The sequence below is a fragment of the Triturus cristatus genome, chromosome 6 (assembly GCF_964204655.1).
Source record: "Triturus cristatus chromosome 6, aTriCri1.1, whole genome shotgun sequence".
Classification (NCBI taxonomy): Eukaryota; Metazoa; Chordata; class Amphibia; order Caudata; family Salamandridae; genus Triturus; species Triturus cristatus.
In genome coordinates, this window is record NC_140589.1 from 716,889,328 (window position 1) to 716,914,559 (window position 25,232).

The 25,232-nt window shown below is 44.9% G+C and overlaps 1 protein-coding gene across 1 annotated transcript in view; it reads left to right on the forward strand.

Moving 5' to 3' along the window:
• The window catches only part of SEC63 (SEC63 protein translocation regulator), a 669,334-nt gene that overhangs the window by 256,366 nt on the left and 387,736 nt on the right, over positions 1 to 25,232 (forward strand). Inside the window, exons 9-10 of the mRNA XM_085611209.1 lie at positions 19,735 to 19,829; positions 19,915 to 20,047. Coding sequence (XP_085467335.1) covers positions 19,735 to 19,829; positions 19,915 to 20,047 — 228 coding nt within the window. The remainder of the gene's footprint in view (positions 1 to 19,734; positions 19,830 to 19,914; positions 20,048 to 25,232) is intronic.

Consider the following 25,232-nt stretch of genomic DNA (forward strand, 5'->3'; position numbering starts at 1 on the left):
GCTAGAAAGACAAAACAATATCCCTAATTTTAAAAAGTAAATCAATCAAATTATAAATAATACCGCTGGGCTTGGCCCAGCATTAGAAGAATTCCAGTAATAATCTTTTAAAGGGTCACCAAATCACAGTCGGTCATAGGTTGGACTTAGCTCAGCAGCTAAGAGTCACATCTATCAAAGGAACCTTAAGTTATCTGTGATACAAAAGTGAAGTGAAAATGAAGCCTCCTGAGTTTGAGCCAAGGGGGATGGCCCAGCACAGCCTTTTTTGGGTGATGGCGGATGCAGACAGGCCCACTCTTAGCCTGCGCACATCCCACGCTGTGGGACAGTAATCTGCGTTAAATAGCACCACCTAGGAGGGACCCAACTCCTGCCCTCGAGGCTCTTGGTAGAAGGAAAGAATCCTGGGACAGGTAGTCCCTACAGCTGATGAGGTGAGTGGTTTGCAATCTGAGACTCCCACGCAGCAGGATAGCAAGCAATAGCACAGCCTGAGAAGATCCCACCTACTTCCTCGAGGCTCCTGGTAGAAGAAAGGAATCCTGGGACAGGTAGTCCCTGCAGCTGATGAGATTAGTAGTCTACAGTCTGAGACTCCCCTTCATGTACTCAACCTGCCTACAGGTGTTTCCTCTGCTCTAATGTGGGGTTGTAACACTTTCAGAACACCGCCCTGTTTTTTAGCCTTTCCTCAGCCCCTCGGGTATTTACACATGTGATGGCAATTACAGCTAATCTCATACCTTGACATTTGATTGTTGAAGGCAAACTCTTGCCAGTTCGTTGTGGACCACCTGCATATGACTGTCTTCCTGTTTTCCTCTATGGGGCTCCGCTCTTCGTCAGCATGCCAAAATCTCAACTTCTGCTCCTGCAGAGGATTCTCTTTATAGGGACTATCCTTGATACAGTGGTGTACATAGCCTATTCACTACTGCAGTGAACCTGAGCCGTTCAGGTTATGATGGCGATGTTTCAGGTTTGTTTTTTTGTACTGGCGTGGATGGTTGTGAGGCTTCTTAGTCTCGTGGCCTCATGTATCCTAATGGTGTCTCATGCTCAGTGGCAGATGTAGGCTCTGCAGTGGAACCTTGGCCTCGAGTTGGCCAGCACAGGGGATGTTTCTCAGACACTATATGTCTTGGAAGAGGTGGCCAGGTACCGTAAGTGCTGGCTGATAAATGCCAGCTCGACCTGCAACACGCTGTTCTTCTTGCATCAGTTTGAGCTGATAGAGCATAGACTCTGGTTTAGGATGGTCACCTGGTTGAGGTGGAGATCATGGGCCTCTGTTCTCTGGCGTGACATGCAATATGGACAGACATCCAGGCCTCACTGCTGGCCATCAAAGGCAAATTTCTTCAGGTCCTGATAAAACATGACTGCCAAATGATAATGCAACAAACATAGCAGCATTGGATCACAGGCATTGTACCAGGATGCCCTGAGACTTTGGTGTGGTTGGACCTTTGAAAGATCTCTTTGACGGTCAGCCACTTCACGGGGCCCTTCACCGTTAGTCAGGCACAGCCTCCACATGCATCATCTCGATGACCACAAGTGCCATCTATACACAGAGGTTGCTCATTTGTCTTCTCCCAGTGGAGTATGCTTTGGTTAGATCTTTTTTCCACCACCTAGATCATTCGGTGTCACCCTTTTGCACCCTAAGTTCCACTTCATGATTCCTGGGGAGACCCGGTCTGCCCTCAGTGTGGTACTCTAGTCTTTTGTTTGTATTTCCCCTCTGCCATTATAGGCACTTAAAGGTAGCTGCAGGAGGTATTGCAGCACTCCCAGAAAATCTGGAAGGAATTCAGATGTAGACAAGACAATAAAGGAGCCATTCATATATGTTTTTTCTCGGTATATTTGCTGCTTATTTAAAACAGATTGTCCAGTGTCTAGTAAATATTTTTGAGAAACAGTTGCATTTTTTAACATGGTGATCTATGTTTTGGATGAAATATTGGACATAGTGACACTTTGCTGTGGTGCCGAACAGTTTAATTGAACCAGCTATAGTACTTATAAGGCTTTCCTGACACTGAAATTCAAACATTTGATAACTGTTCAAACTAAACTTTTACAAGTATTTCAAATTTATCAGTATGGGAAAGTACTTCTCTTAATCCTAAAATATGATGTGAAAGGATTTTTTTGGGTGGAGTCCAAACCAAACCCCAATGCTTTATTACTCAGTTAAAAAAATTAAAACCCTAAAATCAGTGGGGCATAGTCCCAAAGGTAAATTGTAAATGTAATTGCATTTAAATAGTGCTTATTACCTCTGACGAGGCGTCAGCCAAACACGTAAGTTTACGACTGCAGCTGCCTTTCCTGCATATGCCAGAAATCAACAAAGGCATATACCCATTTACTAGTACAGATTTCTTTTCCACACTTGGAAAACCCACTCAGTGGGTGGGAAGAGGCTGTTTCAAGATGTCGTTTGCGTTGAAAATTTGGGAACGTCCACCACATGTACATATGTGGAAATTCCCAACCTCCTCACTGTCCCCTTTCTACCATGGGGATGATTGAAGTTTTACTCCAGCAAGCTGCTGGGGAAAAATACTCTTCCAGGGTGGAAGGGAAACGGGGCACCCCGTACATTTTGGAGGGTGTGTAGGGAAAGGGCTTTCATCATGGGGAAGAATGTTTTCCCCACAGAATAAACAAAATAAAATAAAAAAAAGCCTGTTTGCACACACAGCACCATTCCCTGTGTGTGGATATTTCCACTCTGGTGAATAGGTGACTTTTTAAAATTACACCCCGAGTAGTCGTTCTGGAAACCCGCACCTGGTGCACCTTTCCAAGACTACTCCTAGCAAGTTATTGAATAAGAAATAAACAGAAAAATATGTACAGGCTGAGACGTAAATCTGTGCTTGCACTTTTCCATTCATTTGTCTATCTCGCCCACTGGATTTTGGGACTGAACAGACACATGCGATACCAGTTAGCTCCCATTTTTATATTACATAATTGGACCTATTTGAAGTGCTGCCTAAGCTATAATTATGTGTGGAAGGCCAGTTTCCTCCAAGTTGTGCAGTGAACTCTGCTTAAATTATGCAGTTTAAATCTCACATGTGGGGAAAGGCCTCTTGGACATAGTGCACAATCAGGAATGAAGTGCATTTTTCGATTTTGCAACTACAGGAAGAAATATGTACTTGACCTGTATACATGGTGCACCATCAAATCAAAAGTGAAGTTGTGCTAGCAACACATAATTTGATTGTTTACTCATTGAGCTTCTCCACCACTTATATGTAATAAACGCATATGTAAAATAGATTTGCTATCCCAAACAAATTGTAGATAATCATAAACTTGGTTACCAGTCACTAAGGTTGGCACCTTTCTTCAGCCTTTAATATGGATTGGTGAAAACGTAGACACAAATATGGGCACAGGGAACTTTTGCAATGTGTACTTTTTCTTTACAGGGGCAATGGTGTCCTGCCAATATGTTCCAATCTTGCACTCCTTTATATACAGCACAAGATGGTGTGTGCTCCAAAACCACTGCTTAGTTGAAAGTGGCCTCTGATAATGTGCGTATCTGGTATTAGCCTGTAGTCTAAGGTGCACAGTTGCGTTGTAAAGTACTGAGAAATAATGTTCCACTGAATTGCAGCATTCATGCAACATTATTCCTCCTAGAACACACTACCTCGGGTAGCAGCACTTAATGAGGGGGGAAAAAAAAGTCTTATCCTGGTGAACGCAACGGGCTATTTATGGCACTGTGTGCGAAACATGTAGACTGATGGAATACAAAGAATTAATTTGGAGCACCATGCTTTTTAATCCTGTGATAGCAAAAATGAACTTTTTAGGGTTCACATCTGCACATTATTTTTGTTGTGCGGTCATACAGTGCTATTCTTGGCGGCAGGAAACAGCATTAGGAATTCAGACCTCACATTTCAAGTAGACTGTTTACGATGTCAGGTCACAACCTATTGGTGTGTTAGAAGATTGGGAGAGAACCTGTTTTATCGGGAGGGGAAGGTTTATAGCACAGTGTTAATGTATGTCGATACAATGGTTCCTCTGATCTTTATTAAAACAGATAACAGTAAGTTTTGAAAAGCAATTACAACTTCACTCTTAGTCTTCCCCCACTCCAAAATTAGTTTGTTTGACATCGTTTCTGATTATTTAGTTGATGGAAAATGTGCCTCCACAAATGTCAGCACCCTACCACATTTTAGCAATATATATGTACTCTAAAATTCACCCCTGCACCCTATGCTGGTCTACCCCGCACACTTGTTGAACGGCTTTGGCTCATTTAGTGCTCTTGCAATTTAGGTAGTACTTAATTGGACTTTAGTAATGTGAAGCTGCTGAGCCTGTGCATTTGTCCTCCGTACTGTTTATCTCTTCCAGATGAACAGCTGTCTTAGCATCAGGAAAGGATTCTTCCTCCTTAACTTCAAAAACCTACACCTCCATATGTGGAGATTTGGCAGAAGCAGCTGAGTTGTTTTGACGTACATTCAGAAGTGGTGGTTGTCATCATGGCTGCTCACCGCCCATTGTCAATTTTTGCTGCTGGTCAAAGTTTGCGGCTTGTGACGGGACTTTTGATTCGATCCACTTCAGGGGAAGCTTTATGATTTACTTTTATTTGTTCTGTGCTTGGCCTCGCAAGACTTTGCCCTGGGCACTGAAAGATTATTTGCTGACGCTTTTGGCCCTCCAATTGCTGTCAATCAGCCTTCCTTATTTAAGTCACCTATTATGAGTTTCTTTGAGGGACTTAAAAACTTGTTTCCTCTTGCGCTTTTGATTATGTTGTAGAGGGTCAATAATTTTGTTGAGATGTGCACACCTTTTTGAGCCTGTGCACAGTTCTTTGAGATTGATGACCCTTAAGATTGTTTTCTTCTTTGCAATCCTTCTGCGTGCCTTTGCAGTTAATGGCAGATGCTGCAGGTACAAGTGTATACCACCTTCTACCCAGACAATTTGGTAGTCTGGACTTAGGCGTCCTTTATGCTGAAGGTGATGTTGCCCTTGTATCTCACCACACGCTTTCTTATCTCTGCTGCATCACTCTGAGGAGGAAGAGAGGCTACATCAGTTGCACCCTAATAGGGACCTTATTTTCTATATAAAGAGGACTAAGGACCACTGGGTGGATGTAGGAAGCGGACTGTGTATATACTATACCAAAGTAAGGTATAGTGTGCACGGATTCTAGTCGACGTCCAGAGGTATAGCAGAGGTTAAAGTAGATAATACCCTACTCTCTTTTGTGGAAGTGTGGTTAAGCAGTCAGGATTATCAGAATGTAGTGTTAAGCATTTGTTGTACACATTCAGGCAAGAAATTGTCACAAACTCTAGGACTGAATCCAGACCATTTGTTTGCATAAAAAGTTGTTACTTTGTTATTACTAGTACCACCACCATCATCATCGAATTTTATTTCGATCGCTGTGGATCATAAACGTATAAACAAACAAGTCAACCACAATACACATATGCTTGAATATACAAATATATAAAAAAAGTATAACATAGCCAGTATCTAAAAATATAAAAGGACGAAAATCACAATAAAAACAACAGCTTAAAAGTGTCTCACCACAGAACCTCACACATCAAGTGATTCTCATCGAAGGTCAGAAGCAGACTGTAGGAGTTTGGCTCCCTTAATCCAAAATGCCATTAAAAACATAGCCAGACAGAAAACTACAATCTGTTTGGTGTCACGCTGCAGTATTCTGAACGTTTCCTGGAGCTCCCTACAACCCAAGTTTTTACACAGGGGAACAATCCATTTTGCACTTATATATTTGTAAAAAGGGCAGAAAAACAGTTCTTGAATAAGTGACTCCGAACACCCTTCACAGATTTTATAGGTAGAGTGCCATACCTAAATTGGAGATAAAGTTTCCTTGCCAGTGGAGGGACAATTTCATCAATAGTACTATTGTAGTAGGCCATAGTTTTCCAGTAAATAAAGGTTGTCTAAAATTGTCAATTGACACACTTTCCCTAAATCTTCCCTTTATGCTGCCCTTGCCAATCAAACACATACTCTGGTGAGGTTTAATATTCATTCTATTTCAATCTATGAAGTAGGGCCTTGATCGCTCAGTCACAGTATTTTCCGTGCATACTGTGGGACCAAAGGTTCCTTAATACCATCACGATAGGACTCGAGAGTAGGTGATGTCCATAACCTATACTAGTAGGTCAGCATTCTGCATTCAATTTTGTGGGCAATTTTCTTATAAGCCACGTCTAAATATAAGGTGGTTCAGTGGTGTACTTGCAGGGAGATTCAGTAGGATTCTTAAAAACCTTTGCTCCGCTATGGAAAGGCACTCATTATATAAATAGCTCCACAGCTCTGCACCATATAAGACTGCCCCTAGGGCCTTCACGCTATAAATTTCCAGTGCTAGAGCCACCCTTCTTGATGATGTTTTTCTATGGATTTTCCCTATAGATGCAGTATGCTGGATCAAAGATAAATAAGCTTTTTCCACCTGAGGTGGCCAACATAGATTCTTGGTCAGTTTAATCCCAGATACTCAAAACTGGACACGGCATCTAAAATTGTATCACCCACTAACATCCTCCTCTTACAGAGAGTCGACGTCTGTTTGGTGAAAATCATACATTTGATCTTGGAGCTGTTAAGCTCCAAGCCCCGCTCCACACAAAACAATTTAAAGGAGTTCAAGAGTTGTTGTAGACCCTGCGGTGGTTTAGATATTAGCAAAGTGTCGTCCGCAAAGATAAGTGTGGGAACCCTCCGCCATCCTATCTTAGGTGCATCACACCCATCTCTATAACCAGAACCAAAATGTACTCAGTAGCAGGTAAGTGATACTTTTCAAGATACAGTGTGTACTGGTTTTGTAGGATTATTCAAATTACGTTCAAGGAAATGGGTTGTAAGCTCTTTAGAACACTTGAAATTACTTAAGATTCCTTTCTTGTTACTTTCTTGTTACTTTCTTGTTACTTTCTTGCTACTTTCTTGCTACTTTCTTGCTACTTTCTTGCTACTTTCTTGCTACTTTCTTGCTACTTTCTTGCTACTTTCTTGCTACTTTCTTGCTACTTTCTTGCTACTTTCTTGCTACTTTCTTGTTACTTTCTTGTTACTTTCTTGTGTGGAGTGAAAAAAAAAACAATAACACAGTCCAACCATCACAGGACATCAGTAAGCAGGTTAACACTAATTTACTTTTGTTGCAGTACAGGACAAGTTCAATCCTATGGCGAAAAGCAAAATGTTAGGTTTACAAGTAAGTAAACAGTTTTAGGAATGGAGTTTGGGGGGTAGGCCCAAGGTTTCCAAAGGTTCAGGTTGGCACTCAAGGGGCACCACCAGCAGCACTAGGATCAGCCGGGTGCAGGGAACCAATGTCAGCCAATGGCCCTGGGGGAGCACCTCAGTTGGGGGCTGCTCACGAGCAGGCTACTTGTGAAGCATGCTCCTGGGGTTAAGGTAAGGGCAAAGGGGTCCCAGGTTAGCACCAAGTCCACACCACCAGCAACACTTGGGCGGCCGGGTGCGTGGTGCTTAGGCGGTGTCTGGAGCCCAGTGCCTTTCTATGGTGGTTGCAGGTTGAGGTAAAGGACTGCAGGCTGGAGCCAGAAGACTGGACGAAGGTAATCATCGACAGGAGGATGAATTTGAGGAGTTGCTGGTCACCAAGTCACTCGGTTGGGCACCTCACAACTTGGGGCTGCGGGTGCAGTGGTGTCTTTTCGTGTCAGGTTCTTCTTAGTGGTTCCGGTCTAGGGGACCCTTCTGAATGAGGCTGCAGGCATCAAGGGGAAGGTCGGAGTAGGTTGTCCAATGCTGGATCCCCGGTACGGTTCGCTGGGTGGACCTCGCTGGTATGTTTGGACACTCGTACTCTGGCTGTGGGTTGCAGAGTGGTAAGGACTTGTGGTTCCAGCTGGATTCTGGAGCCCTGGCTTGGGTTGCTGTTGGACAAATCTGGTGTCCACAGGAGTTCTGAGTCTTTTGGGAAGGCTAGGCAGGTCCCCAGCGTTCTTGGAGGCTGTCTGCTGGCAGGGCATGCAGGGTTCAGCTTGCAGGGGTTCCGAAGCAGGAGACTGGCCGGTAGGGCTGGAGCCAAAGCCGTTTTCGTCATCCTCCTCTTCTGCAGCACAGCTTTTCGGTCCTTCTTCTTGGGGAGTCGAATCACGTTTTTGAGTTCAGGGCTGCCCCCTAAATACTGTATCTAGGGGGCGTTTTAGGGGTCTTGAGGTAGCAGCCGATGGGCTACTGTCCTTACGGTGACTAGACGCTTAGAGTGCTCACCCCTTGTGGGGGGGGGGGGGGGGTAGGCACCATCCCTCTCCCTGATAGAAGGTTGCCTGCCATCTGCAAGATGGTGGGCACTGAAGAGTGGGCTTCACCTCGCCTTCCCCACCTGCGGGTGTGGTTGGCAGAGGGTGGGCACACCTGGGTGAGCCTACTTTTTTCCGCCTGTCTTTCCCCCTGTCTTTCCCCCGAAAAGGTGGTGAGACAGGAAGGGGGCCTACTCCTGATAGCAGGAGAAGCTGGGGATTGCTTTGCAAAGGTTGCAAGGCCTTTGAAGCACCCCTGCCACAAATGGCTCCTCCTGACCTGGGGGAGGTCTGAACACCTCCGCCCAGGAAAGACTTTCAAGGCTCCCACCCCAGGGGTCCAGAAACATGTATTGTGGCGGCAAGCTGGTAGTCACCAGTCAGAAACCCTTTAGAGGCTGGTTTGGTTCTTGGGCCCCTCTAGAAGGGACCCCTAAGTGCAATGAATAATAAATCTGACACTGGGATCAGTGTAGGTTTATGATTCTGAGATGTTTGATACCAAACATCCCAGGATTCAGTAAAGCCGTTATGGGGCTAGAAAACTCATAATGACCAGTTTCCAGACCATATACCCAGGATCACTTTACTGAGCATTTGTAATATCTAAGAATGGCCTTAGATATTATAGAGGCCTAAATGGATAGTCCTTTGTATAAAGATCCAAGAAGTTAGCCAAGAATGAGGGCCTTCCAGCTCATTCCCCCAGAGCCTAAGCCACCAATATGGCTTTGACCAGGGGTGTTCCTGTTGAGCATCCCTCCATTCTTTCTACTCGCACATCTGCATCGACTCTTGTCTCTGCAGGAAGAGCCATTTTGCTGTCTTGGTCCTGCAGTACTTCCTGTTGTAAAGTTCACTCTTATGGCCCACCACCTTTTGGAGGCTACTGCTTTGGTATAGATTCTAATGGTGAGGAATCTGCAGTTAGATGCATCCATCAGAAAACAAGTTGTTTACCTTTGGCAGCTCTCTTTCTTGTGTACACTCAGTTCAAGGGTAGATTCCTCACCATCCTCTGTCCTTGTTCAGAGGAGTAACTTCTAGTTAATAATGTTCCATGTTGGCTTCTGCACACTGCCATGTTTTTCAGTATGTTGTTGAGGCTCCAAATCTAAGGGCACAGTATACTTTATTTGTAGACTGATATCAGAGTACAGGGGGTGGAGCCTATATCGAGCTCTAGGCTGCTACTTTTGATTAAGGCAGTGATGTAGTCTGATGATGCTACCTATCGGCTTGTGGGAGCAATTGCTGGAAAAATTCCAGATCCAGTCTGGTGCCTGGGGAATTCAAAAAGTGAGGAATCTAAAGTTTCCACCTTTAATGGCGGTACTGAAGGTAACTTGTTCAATTGTAATAGACTTCTTTTGTGCTCTATAATTTTCTTACTTGGATCCTTGCCCCGATTCACAGAGTGCTTTTGTCTGTTCTTTTGCTTTTTTTTTCTCCTCCATTTCCTTTCTTAATATCGGACAACTTAGTATGCGTTGCTCCGGCTTCAGATCATGAGTGGCATGCCATCAGTTTCTTGCAGCTGCTGCCATATCATGGCTGTGCCCATTGTACTTTCACCGGTACGGAGGTTCCTCCAAAATCACCTCGCTAGCAAGTAGAGCAAACTTCCTTAATAAACATTGGATTTCGTCATTCGGATGAGAAGTTTGGATGTAAAGTACAGGGTGTCTTCTACTGGGCATAAGAACAAGTAGCCTTCCTACTTGTGAGTTAGTGGGGCATCCCCCCTTTAGGCACCTTTCTTCTTCCTTGTGAATGTCACCACCACTGGCTCTACTCAAGAGGTGAGAGTAACCATTGAGGAAGTTCAGAGTACCTGAACGAAACTACATTGCCTTCGCTAGGCCCCCCAATATCCAATAACTTCTCTTGGCAGGACAACATTATCATGGTCTAGAAACACAACATCAAGTACCCAAGAGGAGTCCTTTGAAATCTCAACCAACACCTGCTCCTTGTATTACAATGCACTGGCATGTTGAATTGGCGTTAGTTTGGGCTCAGAGTTAAAACAGACTCCTTGCACAGAGGGTTTGAGCCAGCCTCGCCTTCTGAGTGTATACTACAGTTCATCGCCCTGTCTTGGCATGATTCGGTGGTCCAAGACAGTATATTTAAAGTAGAACTTTTGGTAAATAGATAGGTTAAACTAGTCTATATTCTTCAGATTATCAATTAAAGGTCCGCCACCAAGGCCATTGAGTACCCCAAACGAGTTCTAGGAAGCCATGTATGTCATATTTGGGTGGCCTGACCCTGCTGATATGCCTTCAGGCCCCGCAGGCTCAGAGGATGGAGGGGCCACCTGGTTCCCACACTTGCAGCTCTGGCGGCGCCTCCCTGATCTTGATTCCTGATGTCCCCCGACGCCGAGACCGGTGCCGACGGAGCCGTACAGCTACATGCTGTTCACCCTACCCTATTCTGAAGGGTTAGGGATGGAGGAAGAGGATTGGCAGAGGGAGCAGGGTCCCTTAGAAATCCCACACCAACAAGATGTGAACTTGTACGAGGAGTTGGGTGATGCCAGTTGTTTGGACACCTCCCCAGACTCTGTCACCTTCGGCACCCAAGCACAAGACCAAAGATGTGCCACGCCCTTCTTCTTAGACGCCGAAGACAGCCTAGACTCCGAAGCCCTCTGCATCGAAGCATACCAAAGATAAACATTCGGAACTGAAACAATCTTTGGAGCCGAAAACTGCTTCGGAGCCGAAAAAAGTCTCGGAGTCACAAACTCCTAGAACAAAACCTAAAGAGTCCAAGACCCCACAGAAAACCTCAGACTCTGTCCAAAGAACATTTTGACCCTAAAATCTTCTGCACCGAAAAAAGAGATTTTTACCCACACTACCTGTACCTGATTTTTTTTTTTATACCTAAAACAAAGAACTTTCTATTGATCCAGAGACTGTCAAAGTCGTCACCAAGCCTCCAAAAAAGAGGAAACTGGACACTTCAGAGGAATCTGAAATACCCTTGAAAAGAAAGGAGATGAGTATTAACACCTCCCCACCTCCTCCTCCTTCTCCTCCTCCAGCTGATCCAAATCTCATTTCTCCACCACACTCCCCACAACATATTGTTTCACCTCAAACATCAGATACTGAGGATGATCATACCGATGGGGATGGGAATATAGATCCACATAGGGGTGATGATGCACATACCATCCCACACGACGTAGACCCTTGGGATGACTACAGCACAGATCCCGACCCACATAATGACCCGGACCTCTAGCTATCTAGGCCATCACCACCAAATGACAATATTGGGTTTGCGCAACTTATACCACGGGTTGCAGTTACATTCGGATCCCTTAGATGAAGATTTTTTTACTTGAAACCTATTCACCCTCACAAAAGTCCATGCACACCCTGCCAATGTTAAAAGGCATGCTCAAACATGCCCCAGAAGTTTTCAAAGACCCTGTCAGAGCCAGCATTCTAAACACCAAGATAGATAAAGTATAAGGCAGTTCCCAATGACCCAATTTACATTAAAGGTCAGGTCCCTTTGGATTCTCTTGTGGCGTCTAAAGCACGCAAGAGGGCGAACGCGCAGAGTACAGGCGACACCCCCCCCCTCCTGATAAGGAGTCCAAACTAATGGACGCATCTGGTAAACGGATTGCCAATGCCCAAGCTTTATTGGCCAGGTACAACTTGGCCCACTATGACGAGCTTGAAAAGCTCATGGAACACCTTCCTAACCAGTACAAACAAAAGGCCAATGTCCTTATACAAGAGGGGAAATTGATCACAAACACCTCAATTGAATGAGCACTCGACGCGGCTGATACCGCATCGCGTGCCATTAACACTAGCGTTTTGTTGCGCAGGCACGCTTGGCTCCGGGTCTCCGGATTCAAACAGCTATTCTAAATCAGCCCTCTGATCAACAGTTTCTTTTCAGGCCCTCAGTTGACACATCTTTAGAAAAGATGAAAAAAGACCGGGTAACTGCTAAGTCCATGGGGGCCTTATAATTCCCTTCCCGTAGAGGCTCTCTTCACCCCTCCTTCTACAGAGCTGGCTCCAAAACCATCGGCTCAGAACATCCCTCTTCATCCTATAGGAGCCCCACTCAAATGTCCTCCAAAGGATACTTTTCGCGGAGGCTACAGAGGAAACAATGGTAAGGGAAGAGGTCGCGGCAACAATAACCGCACCTCCCCTACCACCAAACAGTGACTTCCCTGCACTTCCCCTGATCATCCCACTCCTGTCTGGGGACGTCTCTCACAGTTCCTAACTGTCTGGAATTCAGTCACAACAGACAAGTGGGTAAGACAAATTATCCAGTATGGTTACTGCCTGGAACTCACCTCTACCCCCCAAACATTCTTTCCAGACAACGTCCAATGTCCTCGGAACATCTAACACTTCTCAAACAAGAGGTTCTCTCAATATTACAAAAACAAGCAATAGAACCAGTCCCCTTGCCTCACCAAGGCACGGGGGTTTACTCCCTCTATTTCCTAATTCCAAAAAAGGACGGATCTCTCAGGCCCATATTGGACCTCAGACCGCTAAACCTCTACATTCAGTCTGATCACTTTCACATGGTCACTCTTCAACAGGTGCTCCCACTACTTCAACAGGGCGACTTTCTCTCCACTCTGGATTTAAAGGATGTCTACTTTCATATTCCCATTCACCCCGCTCTCAGGAAATCTCAGGTTCGTGGTAGATGGTCAACACTACCAATTCAAGGTCCTCCCCTTCGGGGTGACTACAGCACCCAGAGACTTCACCAAGTGCCTCGCAGTAGTTGTAACCCACTTAAGAAGACAGCACATTTATGCCTCCCTTATCTGGACGCCTGGCTCATAAAAGCCAAGTCATACTGCAGCTGTGTGCAACACACACACAAAACAATCCAACTGCTTCATGACTTGGGATCGATGGTAAACCTCACCAAATCCCATCTACAACTGTCCAGCATACAACAGTATCTAGGGGCAACAATAGACACTTCAAAAGCTCTAGCATACCCCAACCCAGTCAGAATAACTACCATACAAGTTCTAATGGCAAAAATTCAGCCTCAACACTCACTACCAGCGCGAGTGTTCATGCAGCTAATCGGGATGATCGCCTCTTGCATTCTCATTGTCCCGTATGCACGACTCAACATGAACACCCAAGTCAATGCTGTCATCGCCTCATGCTTCCATACCCTGAAGATCGCTCCGAATCCGCATCCGTGGTCACAAGCAAGCTGGATTATGGGAGCACCCTTCTAGGCCGGTATCGATAAAAACTCACCAAAAGGCTGAAGACCATTCCGAACTCTAAGGTCAGAATCACTCTCAAGCTCCCATGCCACACTCATAACACACCACACCTGAAGGAGTTCCTCTAGCTCCCCATTCACAAACGGGCACAATTCAACCTCCTCACCCACACTTTTAAGGCATTACAAAATCGCTTGGCCCAGCATACCTCAACAACTGCATCTGCTTTCACAAACCTTCAAGAAACATCCGCTTGTTCTGACTCATACTTGCACAAATCCCATGAATACGGGAAGCCCGATCTTACAGTTGAGCCTTCTCCTTCACCACTTCTGAAGCATGGGATGGCCTGCTGCTACAAATAAGAACATCCTCTTTACTTTTTGAATTGTGCAAGAAGTTGAAGACCTGGCTTTTCGAGTAGTACCACTAGGCCCTAGGTATGCCTGAACAGGCACCTGCTCAGCCACAGGATACCTTCTAGGTACCTTCCTTTTAAATGGGTTTCAGTTGCTTATAAACAACTCCAATCTTACCACGGCTACGGGTGGTGTTGCTTCTCAGTGGCATTGCAGTAATTTGTAAGTCAAACAAAGGTAGATGAGTACCATAGTTCAGGTGTATTACTTGTATGATCCAGCTTCTTTATCAGTACTTGCACAACATAAGTTCCATCCCACTGTGATGTTGATTGTGCTTCTTCAAAAAACGGGCAGACCCAACATATCCTTTTTCATAGTTATCAAATTCCCTCGTTCCTAAAGGAGCAGAAACAAAGATTTTGCTCAATTGGAAGTTGTCACGCAGAAACTGTTGCAAAAAAGCATTTGACATAGAAAAGTTAGAATACAAAGAAGAAACAGTGGTTAATTAATAAAAAGTAAATCAACCCTAATAACTACTGAGCAGTGTCATTGACTTTTTTTTGAGTATTTCTTTAGAGTACCCAAGTCCTGACAAAGGTGCTGGATCATGTGGACCTCAAAGTGCATAACCATGCTCACCCACTGAAAGGCTGAGAGACATTTTGTTCAACTTTTAGTCTTGTGAAATGTGGTTGCCTAAATAAATTTTTTCTGCGTCTAAAAACTGTAAGATTATCTTACACTGCTTCTAGTTTTGTGAATACCTTTCGCATTAAGCTTGTGGCTTACAGCAAGAATTTTTTTTTATTGGAGCAATCTTGTAATTAGAGAGCACCAAAGAATCCTTATCCATCGCGATCATAAATATTACTGACTAGGAAGAAAATCACACAATACAAAATGAGAAAAAGCCAGAAGGAATAAAGTGGGAAGGAGAAGACAAAAATTAAAGAAAAGGTGATCACAGAAGGAGTTATAGTAGGGCATTTCGAGGTTATTAAATTGAGTAGTTGCTCAAATGCTTCCAACAACGAGTAACTTTCTTAAAGTGTCACATGCAATACCAATTAACAACTGCTACCTACCTTTCCCTCCTGAGGCGGAAGCCGGGAGGTCTCTACTATTCTTTGGCATTTTTAACCTAGCGTGTTTGACTTTCATGCTTGTCATTTTAATTTTTGTCTTGTGCAGCTTGTGCTCGCGCTTGTGTTATAAGCGTGCCTGAGCCTAGCGCTGCCTGCCTTAGACTTCCCAGCGCTTGTAAGCGCTTTGCCCTGCTCCCTCTCCCTTGCCTGGGACTGTGAGACCGCCCTCGGCTGAGTGTTGACGCCGAGGGCTGGGATCTCATTTTGGCCGCCATCTTGGGGGTAGGACTCTCCGCCCTCGCGCTCTAGTAGCGCTATAAAAAGCTCACCCCTCCCTCCGGACTGCGGACGCGCCGGACCTGCGCCGGAGTCGTGCCAGAGTCCTGCCCGTCAGCGTCCCGGAGGCGTGCGGCGTGGCAGGTACTTCTGGCCATTATGCTTTCCTACTCCGCTCAGGAACTCTACTCTTTGCGTGACGGGGATGCGTCCTGTCACTCAGTCTTTCCTGGCCGATATAGGGGTAAACATAAGTGCCCTGTCTGTAAATGGCATCCTACTCGCAATCTCCCTTCCCCCCGCTCTATTAAGGGTTGTAGCATTAAACATCTTTGTCTACTCCTTAATACAAGGTTGTTGCACCGACACACTCAAGAGATTTATGATCTCCTTTCGACGACCAGTCCTACCTGTCTGATGCTCACTGAGACATGGCTCAATGAATCCTCCCACCCGGACATCGCGGTAGCCATTCCCTCTGACTAGATCATCCATCGACAAGATAGAGACAAGGGTAGGGGGGGAGGAGTTGCCCTGGCTGTGAAAAAATCTTTTCCGTGCACGGCCACGCACACAAATACCATCGTAGGGGCTGACTCTCTTGCCTTTACCATCTCCCTATCGCCTCAGCAAGCGCTGAAGGGTCTTGTTGTTTACAGACCTCCGGGCCCGGTGGGATCCTTTCTTGATGATCTCCAGCAGGTTATGTCGGTCCTTGTTCTAAGATCGGAGCGGTGTATATTGGCTGGAGATTTTAACTTCCATATGGATGATCACCAAGACCAGGATGCTATCAAGCTGCTTGATATTACATCTACTCTGGGCCTTTCCCCCTATATCTTTGGCCCGACCCATGATAAAGGCCACACACTTGACCAGATTTTTTCCACCTCACCTATTATGGCTGTAACACTTCTGCCAGTCTTATGGTCTGATCATTGTCTTGTTCATTTTGAAATATCATCTACTACGAATTCTATGGCCAGTGCCACGCGACAGCAGGGTAGCAGCTATAGGGCACTCCATCGGGTGACTCCGGATCTGCTAGCGCAGGCTCTGGTGGATCACCCCATGTCTTATACGGGTGACCTGGAGAAAGATCTGGAGAGCCTGCAATCCTGGCTCCTTGCTAGATTAAATGAGCTCGCCCCATTACAGCCACCCAGGTCTGCCGCCCAACGGGTCTCGGCCCCTTGGTTTACGGAGGAATTGGCCCATCACCGTAGGCAATGCAAAGTCGCTGAGCGGGCTTGGAGAGCCCAGTACGAACCTGAGGCCAAACAACTTTATAAAACCATGATGAAATCATATCATGATTTAATACTTCAGGGCAAGAAATGTTATTTTTCCAAAAGGATTGAAGACGCGGCAAACTCCTGTAAGGAGATTTTCTCAATTGTGCGAGAATTCACCAGCCCGCGGTCAATCTCAGCTCAGGACGCTCCGGTGGAGACCTGGGCCAACACCATTGCTAATTTTTTTACCACCAAAATTAGGCAAATTCAGGATTCCTTTCCTTTGAGACCTATAGATGACCCGTCAACTCTGCCGATTGAGACAACTCTCCTGTCGTCTCCAGGCCCAGTTCTGCTAGACTTCCCGCCCCTTTCGGCTGCCGCATCCTTAGCCTTGATGAGGAACCTTAAATCGGGCTCACCGCTAGATCCCTGTCCAGCAAAATTCTTAGCGAGAATGGCAGATGCCGTTAACCCCATAGCTAATCCCATTCTTAACCTTTCCCTGAGTCAGGGATTTCTGCCCCAGTCCTGGAAACAGGCCATGGTCATCCCTCTTATCAAAAAGCCTAATCTCGACCCAGAAGTGCCCTCCAACTATAGGCCAATCTCGCTCCTTCCAGCACTTACCAAGATCCTGGAGAAACACGTTCATAGCGTGCTTTCTAACTTCCTGGAGTCAAACGAGTTACTCCATGAATCCCAATCGGGCTTTCGCTCCAACTTAAGCACCGTGACGGCGCTCCTGGAAGTTTCTGAGATCGTGAAGGAGGTGCTGGATACCGGAGGCAGGGTGATGTTAGTTATGCTAGACCTGTCGGCGGCGTTTGACACCGTCCCCCATGAGGATCTCCTCACTAGACTACACGACATCGGTCTGGGGGGGACGGTGCTCAACTGGTTTCGTTCCTTTCTAGCCAACCGCCGGCAGACGGTCTGGGTCCCACCTGGATCTGCCGAAATGCCGCCATTGGGAGTCGGAGTGCCTCAGGGCTCTGTATTGAGCCCCAATCTATTTAACATCCTTATGACCCCTCTGGCGACATTGGCAGAGTCCTATGGGGCCCGGATCGTCTCTTATGCTGACGACACCCAGCTTCTGTTCACCTGCCGTAAGAGCGAAGAGTTCGATGGAGAAAGGATCCGTGAGTGCCTTGGGGCTGTTTTTAATTGGTTCCAACTCAACAGCCTCAAGTGCAACTCGGATAAATCCGAAATACTATTCTTCGGATGCCCATCGGAACCAGATTGGCATGGATGGTGGCCTGCTGACATGTTCCCTCCAACTCAGTCATCTAAGTGGGCTAAGAACCTGGGAGTAAAAATTGACAATGAGCTTTCGCTCAAATCCCAGGTTTCTACTCTTACGGGAACATGTTTCGGGATCCTCAGAATGTTGCGTAAGTTTTTTCCCCTTCTATCTGAGGAACATCGGAGGATAACTGTCCAGGCACTTATAGGATCCAGATTGGACTATGCAAATGTTCTATATCTGGGTCTGCCAGAATATCTCCTTCAGTGTTTGCAGGTGACCCAGAACGCTGCTGCTCGAGCGATCTTTGGCCTGCATCGTCGCACTAGTGCCTCTAACCTTCTTCTATCCCTCCATTGGCTTCCAGTACGGAAGAGGATACTGTTCAAGGCCATGACCCTAGCCCATAAGGCCCTGCATGGTAATGGTGCAAAATATCTCCAGAAGAGGCTGGACTTCTACCGACCTACACGATCCCTCAGGTCGGAAACATTGGCTCTGGCTCGGGTACCACGTATCAAAAGGGCTCGTCTAGGCGGCCGGTCCTTTAGATTCCATGCCCCCCAGCTATGGAACTCTCTACCGGTGTCCTTGCGGACTACCTCGAACTTGCTTGCCTTCAGGAAGGACTTAAAAATTTGGCTGTTCTCTGGTTAGTCCGCTTCCTCTTTTAGGCTCCTGTCTTTTTACTGTTATGTTCTCCAGTTCTTTCTTTAGGTCTGGAGCACAAAGCGCCGGGACACTCCTTTGGAGTAGCCGTTGCGCTATAAAAGTCCCATTTTAACATAACATAACATAACAATCTGATGTTCCATTTTATGAACCTTGTTAAAATATCTCCACTAGTCCAGCTAAGCTGGGGCAAAGTTAAGTCTCTAATTTTTGCCATCGATAGGCATTGAATAAAAGATAATATTACTATACAGTCCTAATAAAATAATATCTGGTTCAGGCTATAAACTGAGGTGCAGTATTTATTCAAGTTTTTGAAATGTTTTGGCCCAGAAATCTGTTACACCAGGATATAAAGCAAATATATGTAATTTGTCTGCTTGCTCACCATGGTGTCTATGGCAAACTTTAGTTTGATTACAGTATTTTGATCCTTTGTGGGAAGCAGAATAGAAATTGGATTAAAGGCAAGTAGGCTTGAACTTTAATACCAGAGGCCATATGCATGTTTCTTTCTCTGTGAGACAGGTTGTTGCTCTACAACATTGCTATGGAATGTCCATCATGGTCCCACTGCTGACAGGATAATGCTCGCCCAGTGTTACACTGATGGAGGATCTGCACTACCCTTAGAAAGGCATGTCATGGGCAAAACAGTAGTTCTTAAATGCCCTCTGTTCATAAGCCAGGGGCATGCAGACATCTCATGTCGGCTTGAAACTGTGACCGCTGCATCTCCCTGGCCCAAACACTGGCCAGGAAGCATTATTTAGTCTGAAGTAATAAATGGCAGAGAAATTTGAATGAAGAACTGCTCTAATCGTCGTGGCTGGCAGGGATCACCTTTCTTAAGCCTGTGTGTATCTTTGTGCTAAGTAGCAAAAAACGAAGAGGAGGTGACTGAAATAGGGAAGGTAACTGGACTATTGGTTGATAACCTCACGTTTATTGTTGTTTCTTGCAAATTATAGTCAGGATATTTTCTTCCTAGATGAACCCCTCCCCTGCCCTAGAATCAAAACCGTTAGGGGTGCAGCAAATATGATTGCCGCCCTGCCTTGTAAAATGCATTGGCATGTGTGAGATGAAGCTTTAATGCGCCTGCTGTTTCAATTTGTGAACCATTGTCGATAGCAAACATTTAGTTAGGTCTGTATATATTTTAATGGTTGGAATTTAACAACTGATGTGTAAGGTAAGCTACTGATCACCGATGAATAACTTATTCTTTGTCATTCTAGGTCTTATTATGGTTTTGTCTGGAGCCTCAGAATTTGACCCTCAGTACAATAAGGATGCTACAAGTAAACCCACTGACAACATTCTAATCCCCCAGGTTTGTTTGAGTGTGCTTTAATTTTGCCTTTATTTGTCTATGTAAGGCATGTTGGATAATTCTGTAATTTTAATCTTCATTTTAGTTGATCCGAGAGATTGGCAGTATTAATTTGAAGAAGAATGAACCCCCACTTACTTGCCCTTATAGTTTAAAGGCCAGAGTTATTTTACTTGCTCATCTTTCAAGAATGAAAATTCCAGAAATTCTGGAAGAAGGTAATTTTACCCTAGGAATATTTGCAGTTGCATGTTTTTCATCATTTCAATTGGCGAAAGCTAATTTTTTTAAAGCATTGTATGAAAGAATCAGAGTGTACTTTATGGCTATTGGAAACATATGCAATATTGAAATCTTTGTGTTTAATGTGGGTGCACATGTTTTCCATTTCTCAACAATAAAAGAAGCAAACATGATTGTTACTCAATCAGTAATAGAAAATGTTAAATAAATGCATCCTTGCCTGTGGTAGGAATCTTTTTTAGGGCAGAGACATTCATGTGTTTTGAGAAGTATACAAAGTTAGAATTTCCAGAATTTGAAAAGTCTGTTTATAACTTTTGAAAACATCATAAATTTGAAGTTTAAAAGAAAAAGAAGTTGAAAAAATGGATAGCAAAATGTAATTTATTTTGCAGAAGAGCCTACTACTTGCTAAAAAATCATCCCATGAGCATTTAGTCGCTTCAGACTTCATGTTTAAAATATAAGTAGCCTTTCTAAGAGCGACAGTTTTTCTCTTTCTTTGGCCTCTGCAAAAATCTGCATTTACTCACAGAATTGATTCCTCATGAGTACATGATCTATAGATTCATATGCACACAATATCCTTCACGGAGTGAAATAGAAAAGAATCTAAATCTTTCTTTTCTGTATCAGTCATTTCTTCCTGTGACTGTAGCATGGCTGTTCATTTGCATTTCAAAGACCGCATCACAGCTCAGGAGTGGCTGTACGATCAATGGTGCACCCACCTCCATAAGGTCCACAGTCTCCTTGGGACTGAATATGCTGAGGTAATATGACTTCTGGAGTGATAGAGGTGCGAAATGGAATACAGGGGTGCGCAGCAAGAGGCAGTTCATTAGAGAGAACAGTTAGACACAGGAAGCACATGACCACTTCTTCCCTCTCGCACTATAGAAGAGTGCCCCTTTTTGACATGGCCACCCCCATTTTTTGCCTGATAATTGATGCAGTTTTGACATGAGTGCACTGAGTTCCTGCTGTCCAAGTTCCCAGTTCCAAATTTTTCCCTAAAATTCTGCAATTGTTTCTGACCACCGCAGCCTAATGTTACGCAGAGAAGGATCTACCGTACTTCAGGGTAGATTTTGGCTAGACATCCTCCACAGGAGGCAGATCCAAATTCTCTTAATATGAGAAGTCTTCCATTTGAAGAGGCTATCACGGACGAGCTGCATTTCTTGTCCTAAAGAAACATATGCGGCAGCACACTGTCCCTGTTTCTCATCCATCGCTAAGCCCCATTCCCCCACTGCCACAGTCACCTCAGTGTTCCCCTTCACCACAGAACTCCCTTCACAATCATATTGACTTCGACCCACAAAACCCTTACTTAGACCCAGTCCCTCAGGGTGTTGGAGAAGATCCCTGGCATGGCTATAATATAGATCCTCAAGATTGCACCAACCTTTAGCCCAACTTGATGAAGGTTTCACCACCCGATGAAATGACTGTATACCACGCGGTCATTCAAAGAGCAGCAAATCATTAAGGAGGAAGAAGACTTCCTGGTGAAGACCTTATCTAAAAAAAGAGGGGTCTGCTCAATTCCATGAGATAATTTCAGGGAGCTGGTGAAGGCAAGGTTGTTCACATTTAGAATTGAGAAAAGTACACACTGACACGCAATGAACACCTTTACATCAGGGGTCATGTACCCCTGGATTCCGTAGTAGTCCACCGCTAGGAAGAGGGCATTCACCCAGGAAGCAGAATGCGCCACCTCTGGACAAAGGGGCACAAGATGGATGCTGCAGAAAAATGTTTTGCAGTGGCAGCAGCAACTTCATGCATCTAGCCAAGTCCATAGTCCTCTCAAGGCATGAGAGCTACTACCATCTGGAGAAGATGATTATCCTTTCCAATACGAGTAGCTGCTGACACAGCCGTAAGGGAAATTAACACAAGTGTTAACCTTAGAAGGCATGCTTGACTCAGTGTGTTTGATGAATCATTGTACTCTTGTGACTGTAGTCCCCATTGTTCAATGCGAGGATGCATTTTGACCTTTGGATTGCCAAATATATTCATTAAAGCTTGAGGATCTGTTACCTGGGTAAAAGGTTTTCTGTCCAGGAATCCATGGAAATGTTCACAAGCCCATGCCATAGCTAAGCTTTCTTTTTCAGATTGTGAGTAAGCATGTTCTGTCTGGGGCAAACTTCTGCTTTCATATGCCAGAATATGCCTTTGAGCATTCGGGTGTCTGCTGTGCAAGGATAGCGCCTAACCCGACGGGGCTAGTGTCAACAAAAACCTCTGTATGAAGCTTTGGATGAAAGTAAACCATTTCAGTAGCATTCTCAATGGCTTGTTTGATTTTCTTAAAATCTTTCTCACATTCATGTGACCAATGAAATTAAACATTATTTTTCGTCGGGTTGCTAAACGGTGGCAAAGTCTTGTATGTACCTAGAACAGTTACTGGCCATGCCAAGAAATGAACTCACCGTAGAAACATCTTGTGGGCGATTAGTATTTGACCGCACTTGTACTTTAGCAGGATATAGTGTCATACTCCCATCAGAAAAGATATGGCCAAAGAACTTCAGCTTGGTCTTGTAGAATTCACGCTTATCTGAATTCAAACTCAAACCTACTTTGGCACGTAAACAGCGTACTTGTGTAAGAGCTTTATCATACTCTTTTTGTGTAGCTCAAAAACCAATATGTCATCGTTGTATTGAGCGCATTCATGACAGTCTGTATGATAAATCGAATGATGTATTGGAACAGTTCTGCAGTGAATGATGCATCAAAACAGTCTTTTGTATCCAAATAGACCAACATTTGTGGAAATGGTTGAAATGTACCTGCAATCTTCGAGTTCCAACTGATGATAACCTTTATTTATATCAAGGCGAGAGAAGACCTTGACACCATTCAATTGCACATGACAGTGTGCCTTGAAACACATGGATGGGTGCTTGCACCTTCATTTTCTTTCATATCATTGTCACCACAAATTAACCCTGACTTTTTAAACGCATTGATGCAGCCCATGTATGCACTCTGGTGTTTGATGTTTTAAGTTGCGGCAATGGAGATAATTCATTGTACTTCTCCTCCCTCATAATGTTTATCAATGCACCACTGTCGATAATGAAAGGTATCGAACAACCATTTACTTTCACTGTAATTATCGGACAGTGTTCTGGCGTTCTTGGTTGAAGATGCATCATTCGTTTTCAACATTTGGCATTGGATTAACTTTGAGATTACACATTTTAATCTGACAGTTCGTGCCACTTTCTTTGACTCCTTTTACACCTTTACCAGCAAGATGTTTTAGATACTTGACATATAATCTTTTTTTCAGTTTCTTCAAGTGCATCAATGAAATCATCAAATGTCTCTATCCAAGCAGTCCATCTATAGCCAATATTTACCTTTTTGGCTGTGTCAAATGGTGGAGATGGTTTCAAGAAATAGCCAGTTATAGGAGTGGTTGACAGAAGGTGGGGCTGTCTCCGGCTCTCTTGACTGTTCATCTTGAATCTGTTTTTCAGAGCCATCTCTAAGGCCTTGAGATGTGCTGCGTTCTGGATTACCCTGGACAGTCAGTGTTACGGTGACCTCATTCATGGGTCTCCATCAGAGCCCTTCACTTTCTGGAGACCTTTGGAGTTCTGAGCCCGCACCTGGCAGCTTGGGTGGTCCGCCACTTCAGGTATTGGACAGCTCCGTAAACACAACCCTTGTGCTTCTTCTTGGGTCTCCTCGCCCGGTCTTGAGGTTGTAGAGCTCCACTTATGGAGGCTCTGGTATTGAAATGACTGTATGCTTTCTTGTCACTTGTTTCATCAGCCAGTGCTTTATGTATTTTATTTGTTTTTGACTACTGCTGTCTTTAGCGATTTTTTTCTGTATCTGTACGTATCCGCCTTTGACAAGAACGCTCCGTATAATGTACGACTTTCTTGTGTGGCAGTGCGATACCTTATATATGGCCTGACCAGCTGGTTCTTGGCTACCGATATGTAGATTTCTTTGCAGTGCTTTTGTTGTTTTCAACTTCTTTACAGAGGCTGGAGTTATGCATTGACTTCACATGCGTTTAGCATCAGTTCCGTAGTTCGACTGCAACCCGAGCTCTGTTGATCTTCACGTTACTTATCCCCTAACTCTTCGCCCGTTGTAGTGCCCTTCCCAGCCTGCGTACCAGCCAGTAACTATTACACACACTAAGCTTACTATTACATGTCTTTATTCGACTGCATGTAACTGCAAACTCAAAAGTTTGAGGCATGTGTGCTGTTGCTACACATGCTTTGCATACTCCTGCCATTTAGTGTTGAGACCGGAATGTTTGCAAGTTCTTTTTCTTCGAAGAAGTCTTTCCTAGTCACGAGGTAAGGTGACTCCTCCTTTCGGTGATAGTTAGCATGGTCATCGACTCCATTGTTAGATTTTTTTTCCCGCCATCGGGTTCGGAAGTGTATTGCTGCGCTCCGGTTCGAAACTGTTCTTCAGTTCCGTTTGATGCGCATTCCTCTCTATAGTATTGTTTTCATACGCGTTTTCCCACTTCACCGCGTATCGTTTCGGAATCTACTGATTGATCGTAAAGCTTTGTGGACAGCCTTCAGGCCTAACCACGTCGGTTGAGCTCTCCTTGGATGGATCGAACACCCATTCAGATTCTGTGCTCAGTGTCACGCAAAGTATCCGTGCACTGACTTACATAAAGTGTGTAACTTGTGCTTGTCTCCAGAGCTCAAAGAAGAAGACTGCGATGCTTGCAGATGGTTTTGATCGTAGAAAACTCTTCGCGGTAATCAGGCTCGACGTCTGGAGATGCAGCGTCAAAACATCGAACACACGCCGGACTACTAAGGTGAAGAATCCGGTCAGGAAGATGCTAGTGCATCGGCAGCTGAGGAGGAAGAAGCCTTCTCCGTGCAAGACTTCAAACCGGAGCTCGAGACAGACCTCGAGGCCGAAGAACTGCTGCAGGGACAAGGTGACGTGAGTACCGAAGACCCCGTACTCCATGAACTCACCCACTAAAAAACATAAGGCTTCGGCACCACCTATGCCTTCTGGCCATGGCCATCAATGAGATGAAGTTTCCGACGTCCCTCCTCCAGGCTCAGCTCCGAAACAGACAATCAATCCTTCAGCTCGGTACGGAGTCGTCAAAAGTCCTCCTCTGAA